Source organism: Myodes glareolus, chromosome 8, assembly GCF_982192425.1.
Source record: "Myodes glareolus chromosome 8, mMyoGla1.1, whole genome shotgun sequence".
Classification (NCBI taxonomy): Eukaryota; Metazoa; Chordata; class Mammalia; order Rodentia; family Cricetidae; genus Myodes; species Myodes glareolus.
Window position 1 is genome coordinate 14,720,960 of NC_142033.1, and position 23,129 is coordinate 14,744,088.

At 41.1% G+C, this 23,129-nt stretch overlaps 1 protein-coding gene across 8 annotated transcripts in view; it reads left to right on the forward strand.

Moving 5' to 3' along the window:
* Window positions 1-23,129, forward strand: part of Ccdc158 (coiled-coil domain containing 158) — a 73,219-nt gene that overhangs the window by 46,935 nt on the left and 3,155 nt on the right. For 3 of the 8 annotated variants that reach the window (XM_048425973.3, XM_048425918.3, XM_085691636.2), the window contains 10 exons: window positions 1,353-1,465; window positions 3,556-3,714; window positions 5,413-5,505; window positions 6,331-6,456; window positions 7,386-7,534; window positions 9,439-9,498; window positions 12,093-12,152; window positions 15,962-16,029; window positions 18,815-18,973; window positions 22,555-22,654. In XM_048425973.3, the coding sequence (XP_048281930.3) occupies window positions 1,353-1,465; window positions 3,556-3,714; window positions 5,413-5,505; window positions 6,331-6,456; window positions 7,386-7,534; window positions 9,439-9,498; window positions 12,093-12,152; window positions 15,962-16,029; window positions 18,815-18,973; window positions 22,555-22,654 (1,087 nt within the window). Of the gene's footprint in view, window positions 1-1,352; window positions 1,466-3,555; window positions 3,715-5,412; window positions 5,506-6,330; window positions 6,457-7,385; window positions 7,535-9,438; window positions 9,499-12,092; window positions 12,153-15,961; window positions 16,030-18,814; window positions 18,974-22,546; window positions 22,655-23,129 lie in introns of all 8 variants that reach the window. The other 5 variants (XM_085691632.2, XM_085691634.2, XM_085691633.2 and 2 more) reach the window with 5 other exon arrangements.

Genomic DNA, 23,129 nt, shown 5'->3' on the forward strand with positions numbered 1-23,129 from the left:
GTTCTTAATTTAAAAAAATCTCATTATTTTTCTGATGTTTTGTTTTCAACAAATAGTATGTTTTAATTTTCCTATTTAACCTCTAATTTATAGCCAGGTCTGACTCAAAGCAGTATTAGTTTGTAACCTATTTTCTCAACTGACTTTTAAATAAAAGATAAGGTCTTCTGACTTTAAAATTCTATGTAAAGACAGCCTTCCCATATCTTTTCAATAGCTCACCATGTCCTTAGGATTCAGTGAGACATTCTCATCTGGGGCTGGAGATGGCTCAGTGGTTTAGAGCATTTGTTGCTCTTGCAGAGGACCAGGGTCTGTCACATAGGTGGCTCACAACCCTCTATGACTCCAGGTCCAGGGGATCTGAACCCTCTTCTGGCCTCCACAGGCACTAGGCATACATGTGACAAACATGCATAAATGTGGGCAGAAAACCTCTTACATGTAAAATTAAAGAAATAAATCTTTAAAAATTAAAACATTCCCAGTTTTCCCGAAAACAACCATTTCTGTGCTTCTGTGGCATTTTTACCATTAAGACTGTAGTGAGTTATAGCACAGGACACTAACTCTGAGAATGAAATGCAATGGGCTGTGATATCGCGGGAATCTCTTAAAAGTTTAATAGTAGATGTCTTCAGTGATATTTAAACATGGTTTCTGGTGTGGGAAGTCCTTCTGTATATGTGTTGCTTTCATTGGTTAATGAATTCATTTCAGCCAGTGGCTTAGCAGAATAGAGCAAGGAGGGAACTCCAAGCAGAGAGAGGCAGAAAGAAGGCAGAGTCAGGGGGACACCATGTAGCCACCACTGGAGACAGACACACCGGAACCTTGCCAATAAATCACGAGCCTCGTGGTAAAATATAAAATAATATAAGTGAGTTAATTTAAGATATAAGAGCTAGCTACAAACATGCTTAAGCTATTGGTCAAACAATTTTGCAAATAATATAGTTTCTGTTTGATTATTTTGGGTCTGGGCAGCCAGGAACAAATGAGCAGCCTGATAACAGGCTTCTGAAAAAAATCATCTTGGTCAAACATGTATGACTGTTATGACTGTTTTTATGTGTGTCTCCTCTTTGTATATAAATTTGTTCAGTGTGATTATTACCAATGAAAATGTGTAACTAATTGTAGTCAATGAAATTAACTCCAGTAGCAAAGAAACCGCAACACATCCCTGCATAGATTTTACTAGCTCAGAATCTCTGGGCGTTAACTGCAGTGATGATGTCACCCGAGAGACTTTGTCCCATGATATCTAATTGACCTCAGAGAATCTCACCTGTCGTCTTGTCATAACTTACAGTACCTCTCAAAGTGTACAGCTTCCATCTTTCCCGCAGCTATGAAGGTGGCAATGGGCATGCAGAAGCAAATCACAGCCAAGAGGGGTCAGATAGATGCCCTGCAGAGCAAGGTGCAGTTTTTAGAAGAGGCTGTGACAAGTGCCAACAAGGTGAGTCTTTGTCCTGAGAAGCAAGCACAGCTGTTGGTTAATACATTGCAAGGCAGAAGGGGGGCACAGCAAAGGACGTACAGTTGGGAGAGATTTCTGATGGTAATCAGAATGAGGGTAAGTTTCCAAAAGGAACATTAGAGAAGGAATTCTTAAATTTAAATGTACCTGCACATGTATATGTATGTTCACCACCTGTGTGCCATGTGTGTGCAGAAGTTAGAAGATAGTGTCAGATGCCCTGGAAATGGAGTTATGGATGACTGTGAACCACTATGTGGGTGCTGGGAACCTAACTTGGGTCCTCTGCAAGAGCAACAAGTGCGCTAAACTGCTGAGCTACCTCCAGGCCCTGTAGAGGGATCTTAAAGAATAGCTAGTATCAAGTGTAGACATGGTCAGAGGGACATTCCTGGTAGAGACAGGAAAGAGTCATAAACAAAATATAATCAATACTGTTCCGATGACTTTCTAAAAACTATGTTGTAAAGAATTGTGTAATAAATAGTACCAGACTTAGAAGAACAGTGGGGTCTAGAGTACCACACACAACAGATTTACATATATGAAGTTGTTCGATACTAGACTAGGGATATAGCTCAACAATAGAGCACTTGCCTACTTATCTAGCAAGTGCAAGGTCTTGTTTCAGTCCCCAGGTAGGAAAATGAAATATGTATATTATGGCATATGTGGTCTTTTATCTTGAAAAGATAACTGGAATTTACTCATGAAATTGTACATTATTGTGAAGGGGTATAAGACCAAATGTGGTTCATAATCTATGGCAAACTGAGGTAGCTGATCCATGTGTTTGAAGAACATGTTGGGGGGCTTTTGTGTGCTCCTACCCAGCTCTGTCTGGTTAGTCAGATGGAGTTTTCACAGTTCCGGAGTAGATAATGTTCAGTAGCAAACATGGCAAAGGTGCTGTGTTCGGATGTTCTAATGTCAGTTTCACAGATAACATTTTCATATCTGTAACAGAACTGACCGCAGTGAACATGCAAAAGAAATGCACAGGGGCTGGAGAAATGGCTCACTGTAAGAGACTGGCTGCTCTTCCAGAGGACACGGGTTCAATTCCCAGCACCCACATGGCAGCTCACACTGGTCTGTATCTCCAGTTCCAGGGGGTCCAACACCCTCACACAGACACACATGCAGGCAAAGCACCAATATACATAAAATAAAATTAAATCATTTAAAAATGACATAAGTAAAATTAATCAATTACTAAATTAATTACTTTATCTGTTATTTATATTTATTATTTGTAGTTTATTAGTTCGTCATCCACAGTGAGCCACTGGGGTGCTTTGGAAGGCACATACATTGTACCCCCTTCATCGTATGCACCTGCCTGTTTCCCTTTCCTCTCTTCCTTCCCATCTTTCTTCCTCTTCTTCTCTTTTCCTGAATATATTCTTTTCCCATCTGCCTCATTATTTCCCCTTAGGACTCTAAAGTAGTGCTTTTCTCAATTTATGGTAATTAGGGCTTTGTAAAGTTACTTCCTCCTATTGGCCTACACCTGCCTCCACATATGACAAGTGTCCCCACAGCCCACGCCTGCCTCCACGTATGACAAGTGTCCCCACAGCCCACGACCGCCTCCATGTATGACAAGTTTCCCCACAGCCCACGCCTGTCTCCACATATGACAAGTGAGTTCAGGGCAAGAGCTGTCTGTCTTGTTTGTTTCTGTCACACAATCTACAGTAGACATTTGTAAAATAAATATTCAACCATGAAGCAAGATTGAAACCCATGAGACTTTCAAATAAGTGCGCCTTCTTTAAATATCTTATTATTTAAAGTAAATTTTAGTAAAATTTAGTATGTTGTTATTCAGTCCTACTGCACCAAAATACTATTTTTTATGATGTGTGGACCAAAATACTGTTTTTTATGATGTGTGGTTGCTTCGTACTTTGTAGATGTCACCAGAGACCTATGGAGCCTAAGCAGTAACACTCGGAGAGATGAAAAAAGGTCTAACTAAGACTCCTTTGATGGATGTTTTAGCTTCAGCACTTACCTAATTTTATCAGCAGTTATCCCTGTGACTTTCTCTTCTGTAATTGTAGGAGAAGCATTTTTTGAAAGAAGAGAAGAGTAAGCTCAGCCAGGAGTTGAGTACCGTGGCAACAGAGAAAAACAAGATGGCCGGGGAGCTAGAAGTGCTTCGGTCTCAAGAACGCCGCTTGAAGGAGAAGGTTGCTAACATGGAAGTCGCTCTTGACAAGGTAGTTACTGACTGAGCGGAGGGGGTTAGCACCTGGATAGCAGCTGGATAGGATAGCTCTCAGCGGAAGTTCTGCACTGCCAACTTGCATCATATCCCAACCTTACGGCACAGAGGCAAGCTGTCACTGACAAAGGAGACTGAATTTAAACCTCAGCCATTGCATATGTAGCCAGTGCCTCTACACGGCTGTCACTAAACTAGCAGAAGAGCAGTGGGTTTATTTTCTTTCACAGTTTTGTGTTTCTGTCCCCCATGGTAGTGGGAAGTATGGCGGTCACAACGTCAGTCATGGCAGACCAGGGTGTTGTTTGTGTGTGACGTTTTACTCTTTCAGCTTTTTGAGGGACCCACCACCCAGCTCCCAGATAAATCACTCACGGAGGCTTATTCTTAGCTATGGAATGCCCGGCCTTAGCTTGGCTTGTTCCTTGCCAGCTTTTCTTAAGTTATCCAGACTACTTTTTGCCTTTTGGCCTTTTATCTTTCTCTACTTCTATATACCTTTCTTTACTTGGTTCTCCTTGGCTTGCTGGGTGACTGGCCCCTGATGTCCTTCTCTCCATATTCTCTCGTTTGCTCCTTGCTCTCCTTCTATTTGTTCTCTCTGCCAGCCAGCCCTGCTTTTCCTGGCTCCTGCCTCACTATTGGCTGTTCAGCTCTTTATTAGACCATCAGGTGTTTTAGACAGGCAAAGAATCACAGCTTCACAGTTAATCAAATGCAGCATAAAAGTTTTACACCTGAAAAGAATATTCCCCAATACCAGGTAGCCAAGTGTGAAGCAAAGTCAGGAAAGGCTGGTCCCCTCTCTAGAGACCTTTCTGTCTGCCAGGCCACCTCCTAAAGCTTCCATGCCCTGTGAGGAACATTTTAGACTTGAGCCATAATAGTATACTTTCTCCCCAAGAAGATAGGCTAACACAAGTCACAGGAGCAGTAGATAAAAAATGTCTTTGCTATGCTTAGTCACCAAAGTAAACATGCCTCCGTGGGTACCTAACCTACCATCAAAATCATCTAGATTTTAATTGGAGTCCAGTCTCTTACACGTTAATGAAATGATAGTGCTAATATCTACCACTTTATTAGGTCTGGAGCAGGTGGGCAGAAAACAGCTGAAAGAAGGCCCGACACTGTTTATCATTTGTTACACAGGGATCAAACTGTCTCCTGTTACTTAGAAACCCTGAAACCTATGACTGCATCATAACCAATCTTTAACTCCTAAGAAGCCAGACCTTTGTGTTAGATAAAATAATCTGTGATCCGACTATGCCAGCTTTGCTCCTTAAAGCATGCTATTCTGGGTCTCAGTTGTAGTTTGGGATTTTTGAATATGGCCCCAAACTTAGCCCAGGGTAGCACTGAACTACTGATCTTTCTGGTTTTGCCTCCTGTGTCCTAGGATTACAGGCCTATGCTTCTGAGCCCAGCATATGGATTTTATGCTTTGATAAAGCTTTTTGCAAATTCCATCCTTTGTTCATTCCCTCCTACTAATGATTGGTGTTTGCCGAGGATGCACTGGATAAGACAGGCCACATGACTGTACGCAGCTGATAGATGGATCATTGAGTGCAGTGTGCTGGGGGGATGTGGTTTTCCTGACGAGAGAGCTGGAAACTACATTACAGGTTAATGCAGTAAAAGTTCATAAAGAATGGAGGATAAACCACTTATGGTTGCTTGATTGTAGGCATCTTTGCAGTTTGCAGAATGCCAAGATATCATACAGCGCCAGGAGCAAGAGTCTGTGCGTCTGAAACTTCAGCACACTTTGGATGTAAAAGTAAGGGTATTTTTCATCATATATAATTTAAGCAGAAATAATGCCCATGCTTGATATGCTTTGATATTCTCTTTATGTACATTTTCTCTGTGTGTTTTTGTGTGTGCATGTGTATACACATTTGTATATTTTTAAGTGAGCACTGCGGAGGCCAGCGGCCAATGGTAGGGTTCTTCTTCCTCAGTCACTTCTCGACAGGGTCTCTCACTGAACCTGGAACTCAGTAGGTTAGGCTGGGGCCAACAAAACCCCAGGAGCCACCTCTCTCCACCACCCAGCTCTGGGAACACAGCCTCACGTCACTGCACTTGACTTATTCCGAGTACTGGGGGTTGAAGTCCTTACGCTTGCACAAGGAGCCATCCTCCATCGGAGCCAGCTTCCCAGATCCCTACATATTTTACATTTAATATACTGTCCACATCATCTGCTACATTTATAAAGTCTGTAGAAGTATTGCTACCCACTATGCCCATACTTTTCATTGAGAACAACATTGAAACATCACATTTTAGTTTTAGTTGACAATAAGCAAGTGAAACAATGTTCCTGAAGTGACTGCCTTGGGAATCCCTAAGGGAAAAGTCCCCCCCCCCACACACACAGGTGTGGAGTGACCCAAAGACCAAAGACCCAAAGGATCAATGTTTGTGCAATAATTTTTATAAAAAGTGCTTTTATATTGAAATGTCTATATTTTAAGTTGCCTCTATTTTAAAATTTTAATAATAGGTTTTGCCTGTGGAATTAAAAAACAATTTTGATTTCACACCTCTTTGTAGCTGCGGGTTAAGATTGCTTTGCTCACTTCTGCATTGTTTGTAGGAGCTTCAGGGCCCTGGCTACACCTCTAATCCTTCAATGAAACCTCGCCTTCTCCAGCCGGCCTCTGTAACCCGGTCACACTCCAATGTACCCTCCTCCCAGTCGACGGCCAGCTTCCTGTCTCATGTTAGTAACCAATCATATAATCCATAAGACAAATGGCGGAATGTGTGAGTAATTTAAGTTGGGAAAAAGTCACTTATGAAAATAATGTTTATAACTAGCATTTTCAACGACTAGATTTTAGATTTATACAGTTTCCTTAGAATCCAATGGAGTTCATATAAAAAAAATTTCTTTACTGTTTTCTTGGAAAAGACAAAATAAAATTGTCATTGGGATTAATGATAACAAAAACTATTAAAGTAAGTTATATAATTACATTATATTCAGTTCTTCAGTTAGTCCCAGCACAATCAGGTTTCATATAAAAAGCAACACACATGGTAAATACATAGCATATCACATGCTAAGTGCAGCATAGCAGAATATTTAATATGTCACCAAGACAAAGACTGTTGACTTTAGGTCATTTCCTAATAAACTATTTTTAATATTTTATTAATTCCAAAAATACTTTTAGTCCCTCTAGTTAAAATGTTAGTAACTTGGTAAAATTTTTAGTTTAACTCTTTATACTTTCAAAACACAAGAAAAAACATGGACAATTTTAATTCAGGTTTTCTCTGAAGACATAAATTCCTTATAATCAGAAACCAGCACTAACCCTTAACAAAAAAAAAAGAGAGAGAGAGAGAGAGAGAGAAGACAGGAGAAAGACTTGTCCCATCTGTCAGTTACAATAACCTTGTTTTTACCTTGAAAAGTCCTGTATTTAGAACGCAGCAGGATCATCAGAACCACTGCAGGTGCTGTTCACATAGAAGGCCGGTGCTGTCTAATGACTAGCAGTTGAAATGGACTTGTGCACTGCAAAACAAACCATCATTTGTCCTACTAGTCCGTAATTTCTGTGTGGCAGCTGAATTAATTTTATGAGAATATAATTGCAGACATGAAAAGCTAAGTCTTTGTGTGTGCATTGCTTTGATCAGCACTCTATGAAAACCAACACACTGAAGGAAGACCCGACCAGGGACCTGAAGCAGCTTCTCCAAGAGCTGAGAAGTGTCATCAACGAGGAGCCGGCCATGCCTCTAAGCAAGACAGAAGAGGATGGACGGACACCGTCCCTTGGAGCATTGTAGGTGGCTGTGGGAGACTGCATGCTTGTAATGGCAAGCTCCTCTCAGGAGCCTCAGAAGCCCATCACCCGTGTTATCCACAGGTCCCTATCTAGAAAGTCAAGGGTTAAAGAACTTTGAAGAGACTGTAAAGTTACCAGGAAAAACAGCCTGAAGGTAGAGAGGTTAAACAAATCAAAGAGGCAAGCCCCCAACAGCAAATGGGCATATCCAGTCCAGAGACCGCACACAGTGTTAGTGTTAGTTTGTAGTGAGTTAGGATTGGAAGAGATTTCACATCCATAATCACATTGGGTATTACACCACCAATTGTGACAAGGTGGGGCAATGCTTGCTTATTCCATTTTACAAGTGAAACAAACAAATCCCAAAGGACTGATCTGTGTGCAGCACACTGTCCATTGTGAAGCTAGAACTATATACATAGCACTGAGAACTATGAACACTCAAGGACTAGACTAATAGGAAAAGCCTCGGCCTCTAGCTGTTCATGACAATGGCTTACAACAAATTAATAAGATGTCTCATTCAAAACAGATGAGCTCACCAGCCTCCTGCCCATATCTACAGAGGCCTACGAGACTCCCTGTGCTTCTCAAGTGCTCTTGTATTGTCATTTAGATGAACTTATAGTAAAGCATTTCATGTGCTATCTATGTTGGTACTAATCTTATTTTTGTAATATTAATGTGTTTATATGGCAAATATCTGAAAGTAAAATTTTCTGAAGAAATATCTCTATATATCTCAACTCTAGTTCCTTAAGATATTCTGAGAATATATATTTAACCCAAGTGCCAACATTAGCTGGATTTATCTAAATGTTAATAATAACAGTAAAACATTAGTAATATATTGATTACCCATCATGATGCTGCATTACCTCAGCCACAAAGTGCTGAGAAATGTTCTTTCTGTTGGATATTCCAGCAAAGAATCCTCTGACTTGCAGAACACTTTTCTCTCTCTCTCTCTCTCTCTCTCTCTCTCTCTCTCTCTCTCTGTGTGTGTGTGTGTGTGTGTGTGTGTGTGTGTGTGTGTGTGTGTGTGTGTGTGTGTGAAATGAGACCAGGTCACTGTATAGCCCTGGCTGTCCTGGAACTCCCTGTGTAAACCAGACTGGCTTCAAATTCACAATTATCTGTCTGCCCCTGCTTCCTGAGTGCTGAGATTAAAGGCATGTACCACCACACCCAGTTTTTTTTTTTTTGGAATGAGTCTTACTGTGTATCCTAGGCTGACTTTGAATTCTTGATCCTCCTGCCTCAGCATCCAGAGTGTGGATTACAAGAATGCATGTGCTGCCATGCCAGGCTGAGCATTTCTGTAACTCTCATGGCTGTCTATGCCAGGTCAGTAGTGTTAGGTCATTTGACACAGGAATAAATCCAGCATAGGTTTCTACCTCTTCTGAAACTAAGAGACAAAGCCAGAAGAAGTAGGAGCTGGGCCCCGGGCACCAGTGACTCTACACTGTGGAGTCTCCAGGGTTACTGTGTCTCCCCAGTTGGTTCCCATCACTGCAGTCCCAATGGACTAGAACTCTACCAGGACTGTGTCAAACAAATGTATTTGGTAAGAATTTGGGTTAGTTTTCTGTAGTCCTACAAATAGTCTTGTTACTAATGTCTAACTTCTGCCCGACGCTGAAGAATGCAAAGAAGAAAGCCTTGTTGTGGTGCGTGCCTGAAACCCCAGTGCTTGTGACAGAGGTAGTGAGTTTTGTTGTTTTTTTTTTAAAATCCCTGGAAGATAGCATTGTCTGAGCTGAATCCAGAACTAGCTGACTCTTGTTAAATTTGCTTGGTTGCCTAAAATACAGTTGTAACTTAAAGAAAAGTTAAGCATAAGTGGCTGCAGAAGTGCATATGTCTGTAGTTAACGGAGTTTTGTCTGTCTACAGAGATGACAGGGTGAGAGACTGCATCACGGACTCGAGCCTGAGATCAGAGCTCTGCCACAGGTGAGAGCATCGGACTCAGTTGGATTCAGGGTCCAAGAATGTTTTCTATGGTCTAGTAACCCAGGAGTCAGTTTGCATGGTTTCTTGGAACTTGATGTGTATATTGGCTTCACATAAGGAAAGCTATTGCATAGCTTAAATCTCAAAAGGGCTTCAAGGGTCTAGAAAACCAACTGAAAACCTTCTTTTCTTTCCTCTTTTGCTTATTTTAAACCTTGCTGACAGTGGTCCTCAGCTTTCTGTCACTGTAGCCAAGTGCCTGAGATCACTACGAGAGCAGAAGTTGATGTCCACCACATCCCAAAGGTTCTAGCCCACAGTCAGGCACATCCACAGGTGTGGGACACTGTTGAGGGTATCAGATGGCAAATGACAAGGCAATTGAGGCAGACTGCTCACCTCACTGCTGAGAAACAAAAGAGAAAAGGGCCAGGGATCACAGTTCCCACCGACAATGACCTAAGAGCCGCCCACAAGGCATCATTGCCTTCTAGTAGTTCCATGCTGAGGACAAAGCCTTTAACTCATGGGCCTTAGGAGGACATTCAGCATCCAGACAAAAGCTCTGATGTTTAGTCATGTGGACTATTTGTGTGGTATGCTGTACCAAAGGACTTTGTCTACATTTACACATATTTACAGTGTTTTTTCTAACTTTGAAGGGTATTCCAGAAGGAAGTTGCAACAGTATCAATGTATGATTCTAAGACTCCTACTAAAGATAACCCTATACTCATCAATAATTGAATAGCTGAATTCTAAATGACATAATAAAAACATAGCATGAGGAAAACCTACAACAGCCTATAAAACCCTAAAAAGGAAAATTACTGAGAAGAATATTAACAAAAAAGTCTGATATTAATCCATTATTAGAGAAGACCCAGAATCCGTTATTTCCCTCATCTCTGCTGCTACAGTAAACAGTGCCTCATAGACTGAGACTGCACTTTTGTTTCCCAGCTACCAGCACAGGTGTATTCCTAGGTAGCTCTTACATTTTAAATTAACCAATTTCTATTACCTATGTATCACCAAAAGGCTGTGGTTTACCGGTAATGTTCTGACATCTTTCTCCTTCGGCAGGTATCTGCCTGACTCTGCCTTCTTTTTCCCTGCATTCAATTTAGTTTTCCTGCCTACCTATATTCTGCCCTGCATGGTCCAAAGCAGCTTCTTTATTAACTAATGGTAATAAAACATATTCATAGCATACAGAGGAGAATCCTACATCACTGGACCCTCAGCCTGGCATTGAAAACTCTCTGGCTTCTACCACTAGCCTGTGCTGGCTAGTTTTAAGTCAACCTGATATAAACTGGAGTTGTTTGAGAAAAGGAAACCACAACTGAGAAAATGCCACCATAAAACTGGCCTGTGGGCAAGCCTGTCTTGATGAATGATTGATGTGGGAGGGCTCAGCCCACAGGGAGTAGCACCATCACTAGACCAGTGGTCCTGAGTTGTTTAAGAAAGCAGGCTGAGCACACCATGAGGAGCAAGTCAGTAAGCAGGATTCCTCCATGTCCTCTGCTTCAGTTTCTGCCTCCAGGTTTCTTCCTTGAGTTCCTGCCCTGACTTTCTTCAGTGATGAACTGTGATGTGAAAGCAAAATAAACACTTTCCTTCAAGTTGTTTTTGGTCATGGTGTTTCATCACAACCATAACCCTAAGACATAGCCTGTACAGTCAGTCTATAGTAACCAGGTTATTGTTAGTACAGCCTGTACTAACCAGTTTATTCATCTTCCTCCTCCTCCTTTTTTTTCTTTTTTTTTAATCTTGAGGCAGAACCTCATGTACAGCCAGGAATGGGTGACCTTGAAGTCCTGGTTCTTCTGCCTCCACTGCTTGATTGTTAGAATTACAGGCAGGGGCCATGTTCCCAGTTTACGTGGTGCTGGGGATCAAACCCAAAGCTTTGTACCTGACAGGCAAGCAGTAAGCTGTCTTTAGTCCCTAACTTATTACTCTCAATTCCCAATGGTTCACTTCCCCTTTTAAAATATTTTGCCTACATATATGTATTTGGGGGTTGTATGTGTGTGTGTGCATGCACATGCATATGTGTGCGTGCCACAGGACAATTTGCAGGAGTCTGTCCTCTCCTCCCACCACATGGGCTCCAGGGACCTAATCCAGGCTATGGGCGTGGCTTTTTCTTTTTGACTGTCTTCTTTTTGACTTTACGTTTTTCCACCCAGAAAGGCCAGAGTTCCAACATCAAACTGCCCAAAAATAGTGCTCAATGAAAATATGTTTCATAAAGCTAGCTACCAGGTTAGGAATAAATTGAACTTAAGGTATAGCTTGTTCTTGCACACAACCCTGAGTTCAATTTCCTCCACTAAAGAATAAACAATTTCCCTCACAGATTTTTATTATGTGAATAAGAAAATAACATATCTTTGTTTTGTTTTGCTAAGATGGTGTCTCTCTATGTATCCCTGACTGTTCTCCATACACCAGGCTGGCCTGGAATTCATAGAGAACTGCCTGCCTCTGTCTTCTGAGTTCTGGGGTTAGAGGCCTGGACCACTATGCCCGGCTTTATCATATTGTATTTTTTATTTTTCCTGTTCTTCTATTAACAGAAGTAACAACTCCTTGAGGGAATCCTCTGAAGGGAGCAAGTCTAGTGAAACCCTTAGCAGGTGAGAAAGGATTTCCCTGCCGCTAAGATGCAAATGTCCTTTTTGTTCTGTTCACTGGCTGAGAAGACCATGAGCTCTGTAATGTACCATGGGCGTCTGTCCTGTGCCCTTGGAATATATAACACTGAGCAGACAGATTTGGGTCCTGACCCTCCAACTGTGTAAAACTATAATGTGTGTTTATAGAGTATATATAGAAGAGCCTTTATTTAATATTTTCTGATTTCATCCATAAAAATAGAGCTATCTAAACTATCTTTATATCTTAAGAGTAGAAATATGATTTTTATATTCTCAGCTGCTTAAATTAATTTTAGTGTGTTGGCTAGTTTTCTGTCAACTTGACACAAGCTAGAACCATCAGAGAGGAGGGAGCCTCAATTGAAAAAATACCTCCATAAAATCTAGCTGTAGACAAGACTGTGGAACATTTTCTTAATTAGTGATTGATGGGGGAGGTTCAACCCATTGTGGTTGGTACCATTCCAAGGCTTGTAGTCCTGGGTTCTATATGAAGGCAGACTGAGTGAGCCATTACAAGAAATCCAGTAAGCATCACCTACCCTCTGCATGAGCTCCTGGCTCCAGGTTCCTGCCATGCTTGAGTTCCTGTCCTGACTTCTTTGTTGATGAATGGTGATGTAGAAGCATAAGTTAAATAAACCCTGCAGAGGGTCATGGGGTATGCAGCAGGTGACAATTAGTGTTCAGGAGGTCAACCCTCCAGATGTATGATTCCAGCCCCACTTGGCAAAGCCATGGGGTTACCGACTGGAGGCTAGATGACTGGTTGTTCCTGTCCATAACTTTCTCAGGTGCCATTGCTTGCCTCCCTAATAAGAACAACTGTGGGGTTCTTTCCACAGCCTCTTGGTGGTGTGTTTTATCCTTGTTGGGCATACATATAGCTGTGGATGGTCAAGAAGATGATTTCTACTTAATCTTTTAATTTTGATGAATAGAAACAATGCTAGGATATTTTACATTCTCAGACTGGCATAGGTTCTCAGTCACAAAGACAGCCTTTTACACAGACAGCTAATTTTAGACTCTAGAACAGATTCAAAGCAGGCTGGCTGCCCCTGGAGACCAGTAGCTTGTTGTCCCCAGAGACATAGACACAAGGTCATTTTCCCAGGTGTTTTGCTGATACAAGGTCAGGCATGAAACAACTTCAGTGCCGGGTTTTTTTTTTCCTTGTCTAGCAGCTGAGACTTTTTGCACATACTCCCTACCACTCAAGGTTTGGTTCCGTCTGGGAAAGATGTATGTGCATGGCCAAGCGTTGCTCACTGGCCAGTCAATGTGACGTTCCTAGCCTAAGAGAATCTACATGACTTATCATTGGTTATGAGATAGGTTGGGCCCTGAGAATGTAACTTAATTGTCCAGAGTTTGCCTGTGCAAGAGAGCGGCAGCAGCAGTGTAGAGAGCAAAGAGAAAGATGTAGAGCTAATTAGGAAAGTTACCTTCAGATCATGTGAACCTGTTATAGATAAGAACTTTTTCCTAAACCATCACTACTCTGAAGTCTTCTTTTTACTACCCTGGAGCAGATATGGGAACTGGCCTCTCAGTCTGCAGTTACACCCTTTCCTCCACAAGTCGTTTTGGTCATGGCATTTCAACACAGCAACAGTGACCCTGAGACGTTAAGAACGGGCTTACTCATTTCTATGTCCTTAGCACTTGAACACAATGTCTATCAAGAAACTATTCAGTAAATACATTTTAGTGAATGATCAAGGCAATGTTGTAAATATTTTTTGTCTCTGCTTCTTTATTTATTTATTTATTTTGTATACACTGTTCTGTCTGTGTGTATGTATGCCTGCAGGCCAGAAGAAGGCACCAGACCCCATTACAGATGGTTGTGAGCCACCATGTGGTTGCTGGGAATTGAACTCAGTACCTTTGGAAGAGCAGTCAGTGCTCTTAACCTCTGAGCCATCTCTCCAGCCTCCTTGTCTCTGCCTCTTGATCACAGTACAAATTGAATCTTTCTAAATGCCTTTCTTTTAAACAGAAAATATGTGTTATTTCCTTTCTTGCCTATATAGTACCACTGTATACCTATGAATAATAATTACATTATAATTCCATCCCTTCTGTTTCCTAGTTGCTTTAGAGTGATCTCATTTTGTCTGACTAATCTATGTGGAGGCTATTATTTTCCTACATTTAGGCTAGAAATGAAGAATTAAATTGTTTAAGCAATTTGCCAAGGTCATTAAGCTTATAAACACTGAAGGCCACATTTGAACTTGAGCCATTGTAACACAATCTCGCTGGGGGCCTCCACTGCTACTACATGTAGCCTATCACCTGCACTACGGGACAGTTCGCGAGCTGGGCAAGTGCCTGAAAATTGACACACACACACACACACACACACACACACACACACACACTCACACACATACATACACACGGAGACAGAGACATGGGTCATCCTTGAATTCCCCAAGAATGCCAAGAATGCCAACTTGAATCAAGAACGTCCCCTTTATTGTGTTCCAGGGCAGCTTATATAGTGCCCTCCCTGACCAATGGCCACACCCTAGCTCTCGGGATTTTCAGCTGCAGCCACCAGAAACCACTCCTCTGTCTCGTGCTCAGAGCAGCTGCAAGCACAGGAAAACAAGTTGTTTTGCTCAGAACAGCTGCAAGCGTAGAAAAAACAAGTTGTTTATAGGAAATTCAGGGCCTGGGAGTCCACAGTCCCCAACAAGCCATAATGACTTCAAAGTGTGTGTTTGTGGCCACTACCTTGTATGGCCTCTGGGGACCTTCAGAACTACCTGGAAAGATGCCAGTCACAGACATGGGACATAGTTACTTCCTTGAGGTAACCAAAGCTCCACTGTAAAGTTTCTCTTTGACTAAAAAAATCTGTTTCTTAATAATAAAATTGCAACTTACAGAACATATGAGAAAATGGCTTGTATTTATAATTGTTGTTATAGGAAAATTAATTTTCTTACCAAGATTCTATTAAAATAATTTGTCCTACAGTACTTTAGTGAATGGACAGGGGATATAGCTCAGCTGTCGATAGAGTACTTGCCTAGCATGCATAAAGCCCCTCATAAATCTGCCATGGTGGTACACACCTCTAATCTCAGCACTCAGGAGGTATAGGTAGGAAATTCAGAACTTCAAGGTCATCCTCAGCTACACAGGGAGCTGTAGATGTAGAGGCTAGAGACCCTGTCTCAAAAAGGGAAAAAAATCATTCTTGAATACTGAATACAAAGCTATAATATAACTTTGTTTCCCATTACGGTATTTCATAACCTCTACAGCTGACAGCTATGATTAGGCATCTTGATATTTCAGGCCGTCACACTTACCTGGATTGCTTGCCTTGGTCCCTGTATCTTCGTGCTGTGCCTTAGAAAAGACATGTTTGCGTTGGCATTTAGATTAGATTCTCTACCTGAAAGAAACAGCATAAGGGAGGAAAGTTTTATTTTGCCCTGTGGTGGTTCAGGCTGTGCTGGGCCAGAACTTTATGGCAGGAGGCACATGTGGCAGAGAAAAGTTGTCTATCTCATGCAGAGGGGGAGTCGAGATGGGGAGAATGCTGGAAGGGATCCCAAATACAAGCCTCCAGTGGCTTCCTTCTCGTGACCAGGCTCTGTCTCTTCCTCCTTCCCCAATACTATCCATTTAGAGCCTGCATGGTCTCACCATCTCTGGAAACATCGCAGATGTCCCGCCTCAGCCCTGTGCCTTGATAATCACCTAGGTGTTTGTCAGTCCAGTTAGATTGGCAGAATAAATCTGCACACTGTTCTTGTTTCCAGAGAGCCAGTCACACTGCATGCGGGGGACCTGGAAGATCCGTCTAGTTGCTTCACATTCACGTCTACAGGTGAGTTTTCCATGAAATCTGCAGAGTTTCCTCATGCCAAGAGAATAAAACCAGAAGTGTTTGAGCCCCATGAACTCTGCTCTCACTTCCTACAACCCCCCACTCCACCCCCTCCCCATTTTGGTCACTCTGTTTTACCCCCCTGGAGCTGTTAGTTGAACCTGCAATGCTGTCTCCTTGTTGGGGCTTTTACATCTTCAGTGCCACAAACATTGCTGACCACCTCGTCCTCTTTCACAGGTTTCCCAGAAACCTTAACTCCCATCACTTACTCAAAAACTCACAACCTTCCCACACTTTCCAGCTCCCCTTGCCTTTTCCACTTGTATTACACAGCATCCTCTTACATGACTTACTACTTCGTGTTGTTACTGTATGCCATACCACAGCCTGGGGTATGAAAACAAGCCTCTGAAAGGAAGAACCTGGAGAGACAGAAAAAAAATCTCAATACTCTAAACGTTACAATACTCAGACTCAGAATGGGGAAGGGAAATAAAAATGTTAAAACAGAGCCAAAGAACAAATTACAGAAGTCACACGTAACCAGGAAGAAAAACTGTAGAGTATGTTAGTTTTAGAAAGCAAAAGCAAGTGAGATAACGATTTACAGAAGAGAAAGTAATTGGGAAAGAATGAAAATGACAGTTATTTAATAAAAGCATAGTTATAAATCTGGCCAGTCCTAACGTAAATAGGGAAAAGTAAAGTATAATGTAAAAACTTCATTTATAGAAGAATGTTGTTATAATTAAAATCAAGACAATATATGTGTGTATATGACTTTTGTGTGCGTATGTGTGTGTGTCTGGAGAGTGAGGTCAACCTTGATTGTCATTCCCCAGGATGCCAGCCATCTTGGTTATGAGACTTAGCTTTTCACTGGTCTGGAATTCACAAATCAGGCTAGGCTGGCCACCCAGGGATCCTGCTTCCTCTGCACCACCAGTGCTGAAATTTCAGTCTCATGCTACCACTTTTTTCAAACCCAGAGACTCTTGTTTGCACAAGCATTTTGCCAACTGACCTATTTCTTTAGCCCTTTGTCACTGCTATCATAATGATTAGCCAGGCCACGAGAGCAATGCTCTTGCCTTTTTAGATTGCTCTAAATTAGAACATTTGCCTTTTCTCACATATTCTGAATACCTTAGAATACTTTAATCCCATTTGGTATCCTTTTAACTTTCATACAATTTTGTTAACATAGATTAATTATAAATATAAACACAGTTGATTATGTTTTAGTTAGCTTTCTGTTCCTGTGATAAAACATGGTTACCAAAAGCAACTTGGGGAAGAAAGAGTTTGTTTGGCTCACAACTCCACAGCACAGTCCATCATCAAAGGAAGTCAGGGCAGGAGCTGAAGCAGAGACCCTGAAGGGGTGCTGCTTACTGGCGGTTTCCTCATGGCTTGCCCAGCCTGCTCTCTTACACAATTCAGGACCACCTGCCCAGGGCTGACATCACCCAGTGAGCTGGGGCTTCCCACTTCAATCAGGGGAATGCACTCTAGGCTTGCTCACAGGTCAGTCTGATGGAGGCATTTCTCAACTCTGGTTCCGTCCTTTCAGATGACTCTAGCTTGGGTCAAGCTGACAAAAATCAAACAGGACAGGGTTTATTTGTTTGCTTTTGTTTTCTTATTTTGAGACATGTAGCCCTGGCTGCCCTAGACCTCACTCTGTAGACCAGGCTGGCCTCGAACTCACAGATCCTCTTGTCTTTGCCTCTCAAGTGCCCGGATTCAAGGTGTTTATCATCACCACCTGGCTTTTCACCACACTTTTAGTGTGGATAATTTACCCCACTTAGGCTTAGAGTCTCTGTTATGTCTACTAAGAAGTCAGCTGTACATTTAATTGATGCCCATTTAAATGTAACATGCTTTTCCCTTCTTGTCTGGTAGCTGTAATTTTTTTCCTTTTGTTTGTTTGCTTGTTTTAGCAGTTCTTATTCATGTGTCCATTTTTTCCACAAGTAGAACACACTTGGTGTTTGAAGTCATATGGTTTGGATCTATGGAAGTCCCTGCCTGAGAGCTCCATTGTCTGGTCTCCCTGATTACTGTTAATCTATTATTTGCATTTCTCTTGGTTTTCTACCATGCCATCATTTCTCCTTACATACCCCGTTAGTTTTTATTATATGACACTTCGTGGGAGATTGTACATCATGGGTGAGACTCACATTGAGGTTACCTTCTTCTAGACAGAATTTGTTGCGATTTTTTTTTTTTTTTAGACAACTGAGGATGTTGACAATCCCAGGCTAGTATTATCAGATCAGCAGTGGATCTGATTTGAATCAGGAACTCTGGATCTCAAGGTCCTACACATTCTCATTCCTAGAGCCAGGGTTCTCTGGAGGAACAAAACCATAAGGTGTTTACATAATTGTGATTAACTTCCATGATTAGAGGCTGTGTAGTCCTGCAAAGGCCCTCCGCAAGCTCATAGCGGTCGGGGCGGGGGGGGGGGGGTATACTGTTGTTTAGCCTAAGTATCTTGACACTACAAGAGGGAGCAAAGGTTCCACCCCAGTGCAAGGCCGAGGCCTGGAGGCTTGCTGGAGAGTCAGGGTCAAGATGCTAGATGCTGATGTCTCCAGGGAATGGCAGTATCAAAACCAAACCCACTCACAGCTGTGCAAAGTTCTGTTTTCCTCCCATCCCTGTCATTGAAGCTTTTGCTTGTGAAAGGTTTGGCTTTTTCTTTTTTATAAGTATACTACTCTATTTTTAGCTAATTCTATCTTTTACCCTTGTCATTATACAATCTTAGCAAGTCCATCTGTGAAGGTTTCAGGCTCTCGTTCATTCAATTCTTCTCCTAAGAAGTCTCCAGTGCACTCCCTCCTAACTAGTTCTGCTGAGGAGTCAGTAGGCTCAGCGTCCCAGTACCGCTCCACCAAGCCTATCCACTCACCTGACTCTACTAAAGGTAAGAATGACCTGATATTGCTGATGCGATCGATTGGTTCTTACACAGGGAACTGCAAGACTCTGCATGTTCCTCTCATATGCAGCCTGCAGTTGGTGCTCTAAGCATGTGGCTTCAAATTAGACAGTGACTGTTATGCACACTCACGCATTAGGATAACGGAAGCTTAGATACTGTATATAAATGCCTTTCTACTCTTGTCTGGCACAAACAGTGAACTTGTTTTCTATTTTTTTTCTTTAGAGTGCTCTGTGTCTAAGTGCTAAGACTTCTCCACTCTTGCTTAGTTTAAAACATGACTCTGCTTTAGTCAACACCTTTTTAAGTGTAGATGTCTGTTATACAATCTTGTACAAAATCTCAACAAAATTTTTAAGTTCAATTTTTGTTTTAAAAAATAAATGAAAAAAATTATTTGTAGTCAATGCCTTAGAATATTGAATTACACATAAATGTGTTGAATTAGACTTGAAATGTTTCTCATTCTATACTGCAGTAACCAAAACCAACCCAGCACTCTGTGGAATCAATCTCGTTGATAGGCATAAGCCACACAAGGTGTAAAACATTTCAACATCTCTTAGTCTTTTGGTATTCTATGCCATACATATTTCTAGATTCTAAAAGAAAGTATGAACTCAGAACCTGATCACATTTAAGTGCACTTTGTTTACCACTGTGAGCATTGCACCCCATCTTCCATGTCCAAGCTCTTTGTGTTGTCTCGTCATTCAGAAGACTCAGAAAGGAAGTCTCCCAAGTCCAGGCTCGGGTCTACAGAGTGAATCCCGAGCCGTCCATGGCTACATAGTGATGTCCTGCCTCAAAGAAGGCAAACAAACCACAAGCAAGTGCAAAGAACCAACTTACTAACCCGTTTAGAGTGACCACTAGAGGGGGGGGGCGGTATCTGTGACATCACACAGTGATAGGACATCTTCTTCCCCGTTTCATACCCTCATCAAGAACATCATGTTATTATTTCTGTCCAAATATTGCTAAGATCTTGTTTCTCATCCTTTTAAATTGAAAGCCTTTTAAATGATTATGTTTAATACTATAATTTCAACAAAAAGGATATTGGTAATAAAAAACTAAGTCAGCAAAAATGTTTTTAAAATTATTCATCTAGTCAGGGGCTAAGATCAAAATTCAACCCTTCTATTTGTTAGCTAAGTATTTTCAAAAATTGACAGAACCCTCCCACTTCCTAAAGTCAGCTTTCATGCCTCTGGGCCCTCATCAGTCACTGCTGCCACATTGTAGGTTACCGTACCACGCCAGAATTCATACAGCCCTTTTCCAACACATAGACCATCCACATGCAGGTAAAGTCGGAGACCGTTGTTCATTTCCTGGCTGTCCAGACCCAAAATAATCACACAGAAACTATATTAATTACACCACTGTTTGACATATAGCTTCTTATTAAGTAACTCTAACATCTTAAATTAACCCATTTCTATTCATCTGTATATCACCATGTGGCTGTGGGTTACCAGTAAGGTTTCATTCAACATCTGTCTCCTTCGGCGGCTACATGGTGTCTTTCTGACTCTGTCTTCTTTTCTCATCTACCTCTGTTTGGATTTTCCACCTTGCTCTATTCTTCCCTGCCATAGGCCCAAAGCAGCTTCTTTATTAACCAATGGTAATAAAACATATTCATAGCATACAGAGGGGAATCCCATATCACCTCCCCTTTGCTGCCTAAATGAAAGGAAGCTTTTAACTTTAACATAGTAAAATTACATATAACAAAACAGATATCAAGCAAGAATTACAGTTACAATGTTTATATCTACTTTAACTTTTATCATAACTAAGGAAAACTATAACTATCTATTCTTCAATTCCATTAAAGGATATAATTTTACTAAGTTAACAGGAAGTGCACTGTAAGCAATTTCCAAAACTCTGGAATTGACAGAGACATCTTGATGCCTGGACAGTCACCCAGAGTTCTTCTGTATCACTCTGTATCAAAAGCAGAACCTCTCTTTTAAAGCAACATATTCTTAGACCCAAATTTTGTAGTCAAGATACTTTTAAAATATATATGTTGGTTTAGTTTAGCAGCCTGTACAATGAAATGTCTCTCTGTAGTTACTTAGCTCATTTACAGTGAAATATTTCAAAGAAAACATAATAATATACATAATCCAGACTCTCTGTGTCTATTTTATCTTTACGCAGCTTTTTTTACTCTATTTTTTTACAAGTTTAATATTTATTTTATTATCTTTACTCCTTTAATCTATGACTGTCTGTACTCTTTTAGATTATAACTGTCAATACTCTTTTTTTCTTCTTCCTGCTAAGCCTATGCACATTATTTAACACTGTGACCCTTTTAGAGGTCTTTTTTATTTGACTCTGTCATTATTGTATGTTTGTAATTATTTCTTGACCAGGAGCGCTTTTTTTTTCGATGTTAAGTAGATGTGGCTAGGACCAACTTCATGGCCCTGTCTGTTGGCTCTGAGAGTCATGCACATCACCCCAGCTCCAGGGTCACAGCGGGTCTATGTCACCACTAAGCAATTTGTAACATTCTGCTAACAGGCCCTATTTAAGTGTGTGGCCTCCTGAAAGAGTCAGAGCTGTTCATGCAAATAACATGAACCAGAAAGTCCTCCCCTATAGAAACCACTCAGCCTTTGTTGCCAATGCCAAGTCAGAAAGACTTCTCTTAAAGGAGCCACAGCACCCCTGTTCACCACTAACAAACAGAGCCCATAAAAAAAAAGGCTACCAGGAAGCTGTGCTAAACTCTGTTCTTTTGTGTCTAGAATTCCTTTTCAAGCTCTCTCAGGTTTTATGTGGACATAGTTGCCCCATGTTGGACGTCATTTTGTATGCAGAGACCACTTGTTCATTTCCCCGCTTCCCAGACCCAAAATAATCACATGGAAACTATATTAATTACAACACTGGTTGGCCTATAGCTTCTGCTTCTTATTAAGTAACTCTTACATCTTAAATTAACTCATTTCTATTAATCTGCATATCACCATGTGGCCTATCGGTAAGGTTTCATCTAGTGTCTGTCCCTTGGGTGGCTACATGGCAACTCTCTGACTCCGCCTTCTTTTCTCCTCTGCCTCTGCTTAGAATTCCCACCTTGCTCTATTCTGTGCTACCATAGGCCCAAAGAAGCTTTTTTATTAACCAATGATAATAAAACATATTCACAGCATATAGAGGGGAATCTCATATCACCCAGGTTAAAGTCTGACACTGAAAAGTGAGCTAGTATCTGAATTAGAGCCTGTTCCTCAAACCCCAGTTGGGAAATACTCAGGTTTGGTGTGAAAACTGACACAAATGTGTCACTAATTTGAAGTATTCTTGTCAAGAGACCTGCTTAATACTATACAGTTAAATAATAATCAATCAAATTGATTAACAAAACCAAATAAGCTAGTGTTACTGTGTTTAAATGGGATTTTTTTATTTTAGAATAATGTTTTTAAATTTTCTTAGGAAAAATTGTTTAATATATAATTTGATGACTTCTAAAAGAAATATCGAATAGACTTTTAATATCACATCTAAGTAATTTTCTAATAGATTCACAGTCTCCGTCACTAGAAACAACAGGAAAAACATGCCAAAAACTGCAGAACAGACTGGAAAGTTTGCAAACCTTGGTAGAAGATTTACAGCTGAAGAACCAAGGTGAGGTCTCCAGGCCTGGGGGCTTAGCTCAGTGATGGAGCCCTTGCCTAGCTAACAAAAGCCCTGGTTTCAGTCCTCAGAGCTGGGGTGAAAACTCATAAAATATATGTGCACACATACAACATGCTTGCAATGCAATAAATATTTTTCTAACAAGTATTTATACAATAAATTTAAGCATGTTAATAATACTAGTCTCTGCTGGCACCTGTGAGAGGTGCCTTCACATCTGTGCAGGAGGGTGGGAGCTGTTGTTAATGAGAGCACAAGACAGCACAGTCCTGGGTCTCAGTGAACACTGGAGCTGGGACTTGATCCCTGTAATTCCTGATGCTAAAGTCCACTTCTTTCTAACTCTAATGTGATGAGGTCACATCACATTGCTGTTGAATAAAATCCCAAGTGAATTGTGTTAACCCCAGGTCCCCCTAAACAGTAAGAAAACATTTGTTTTTAGGTTATTGAGTCTTTTAAA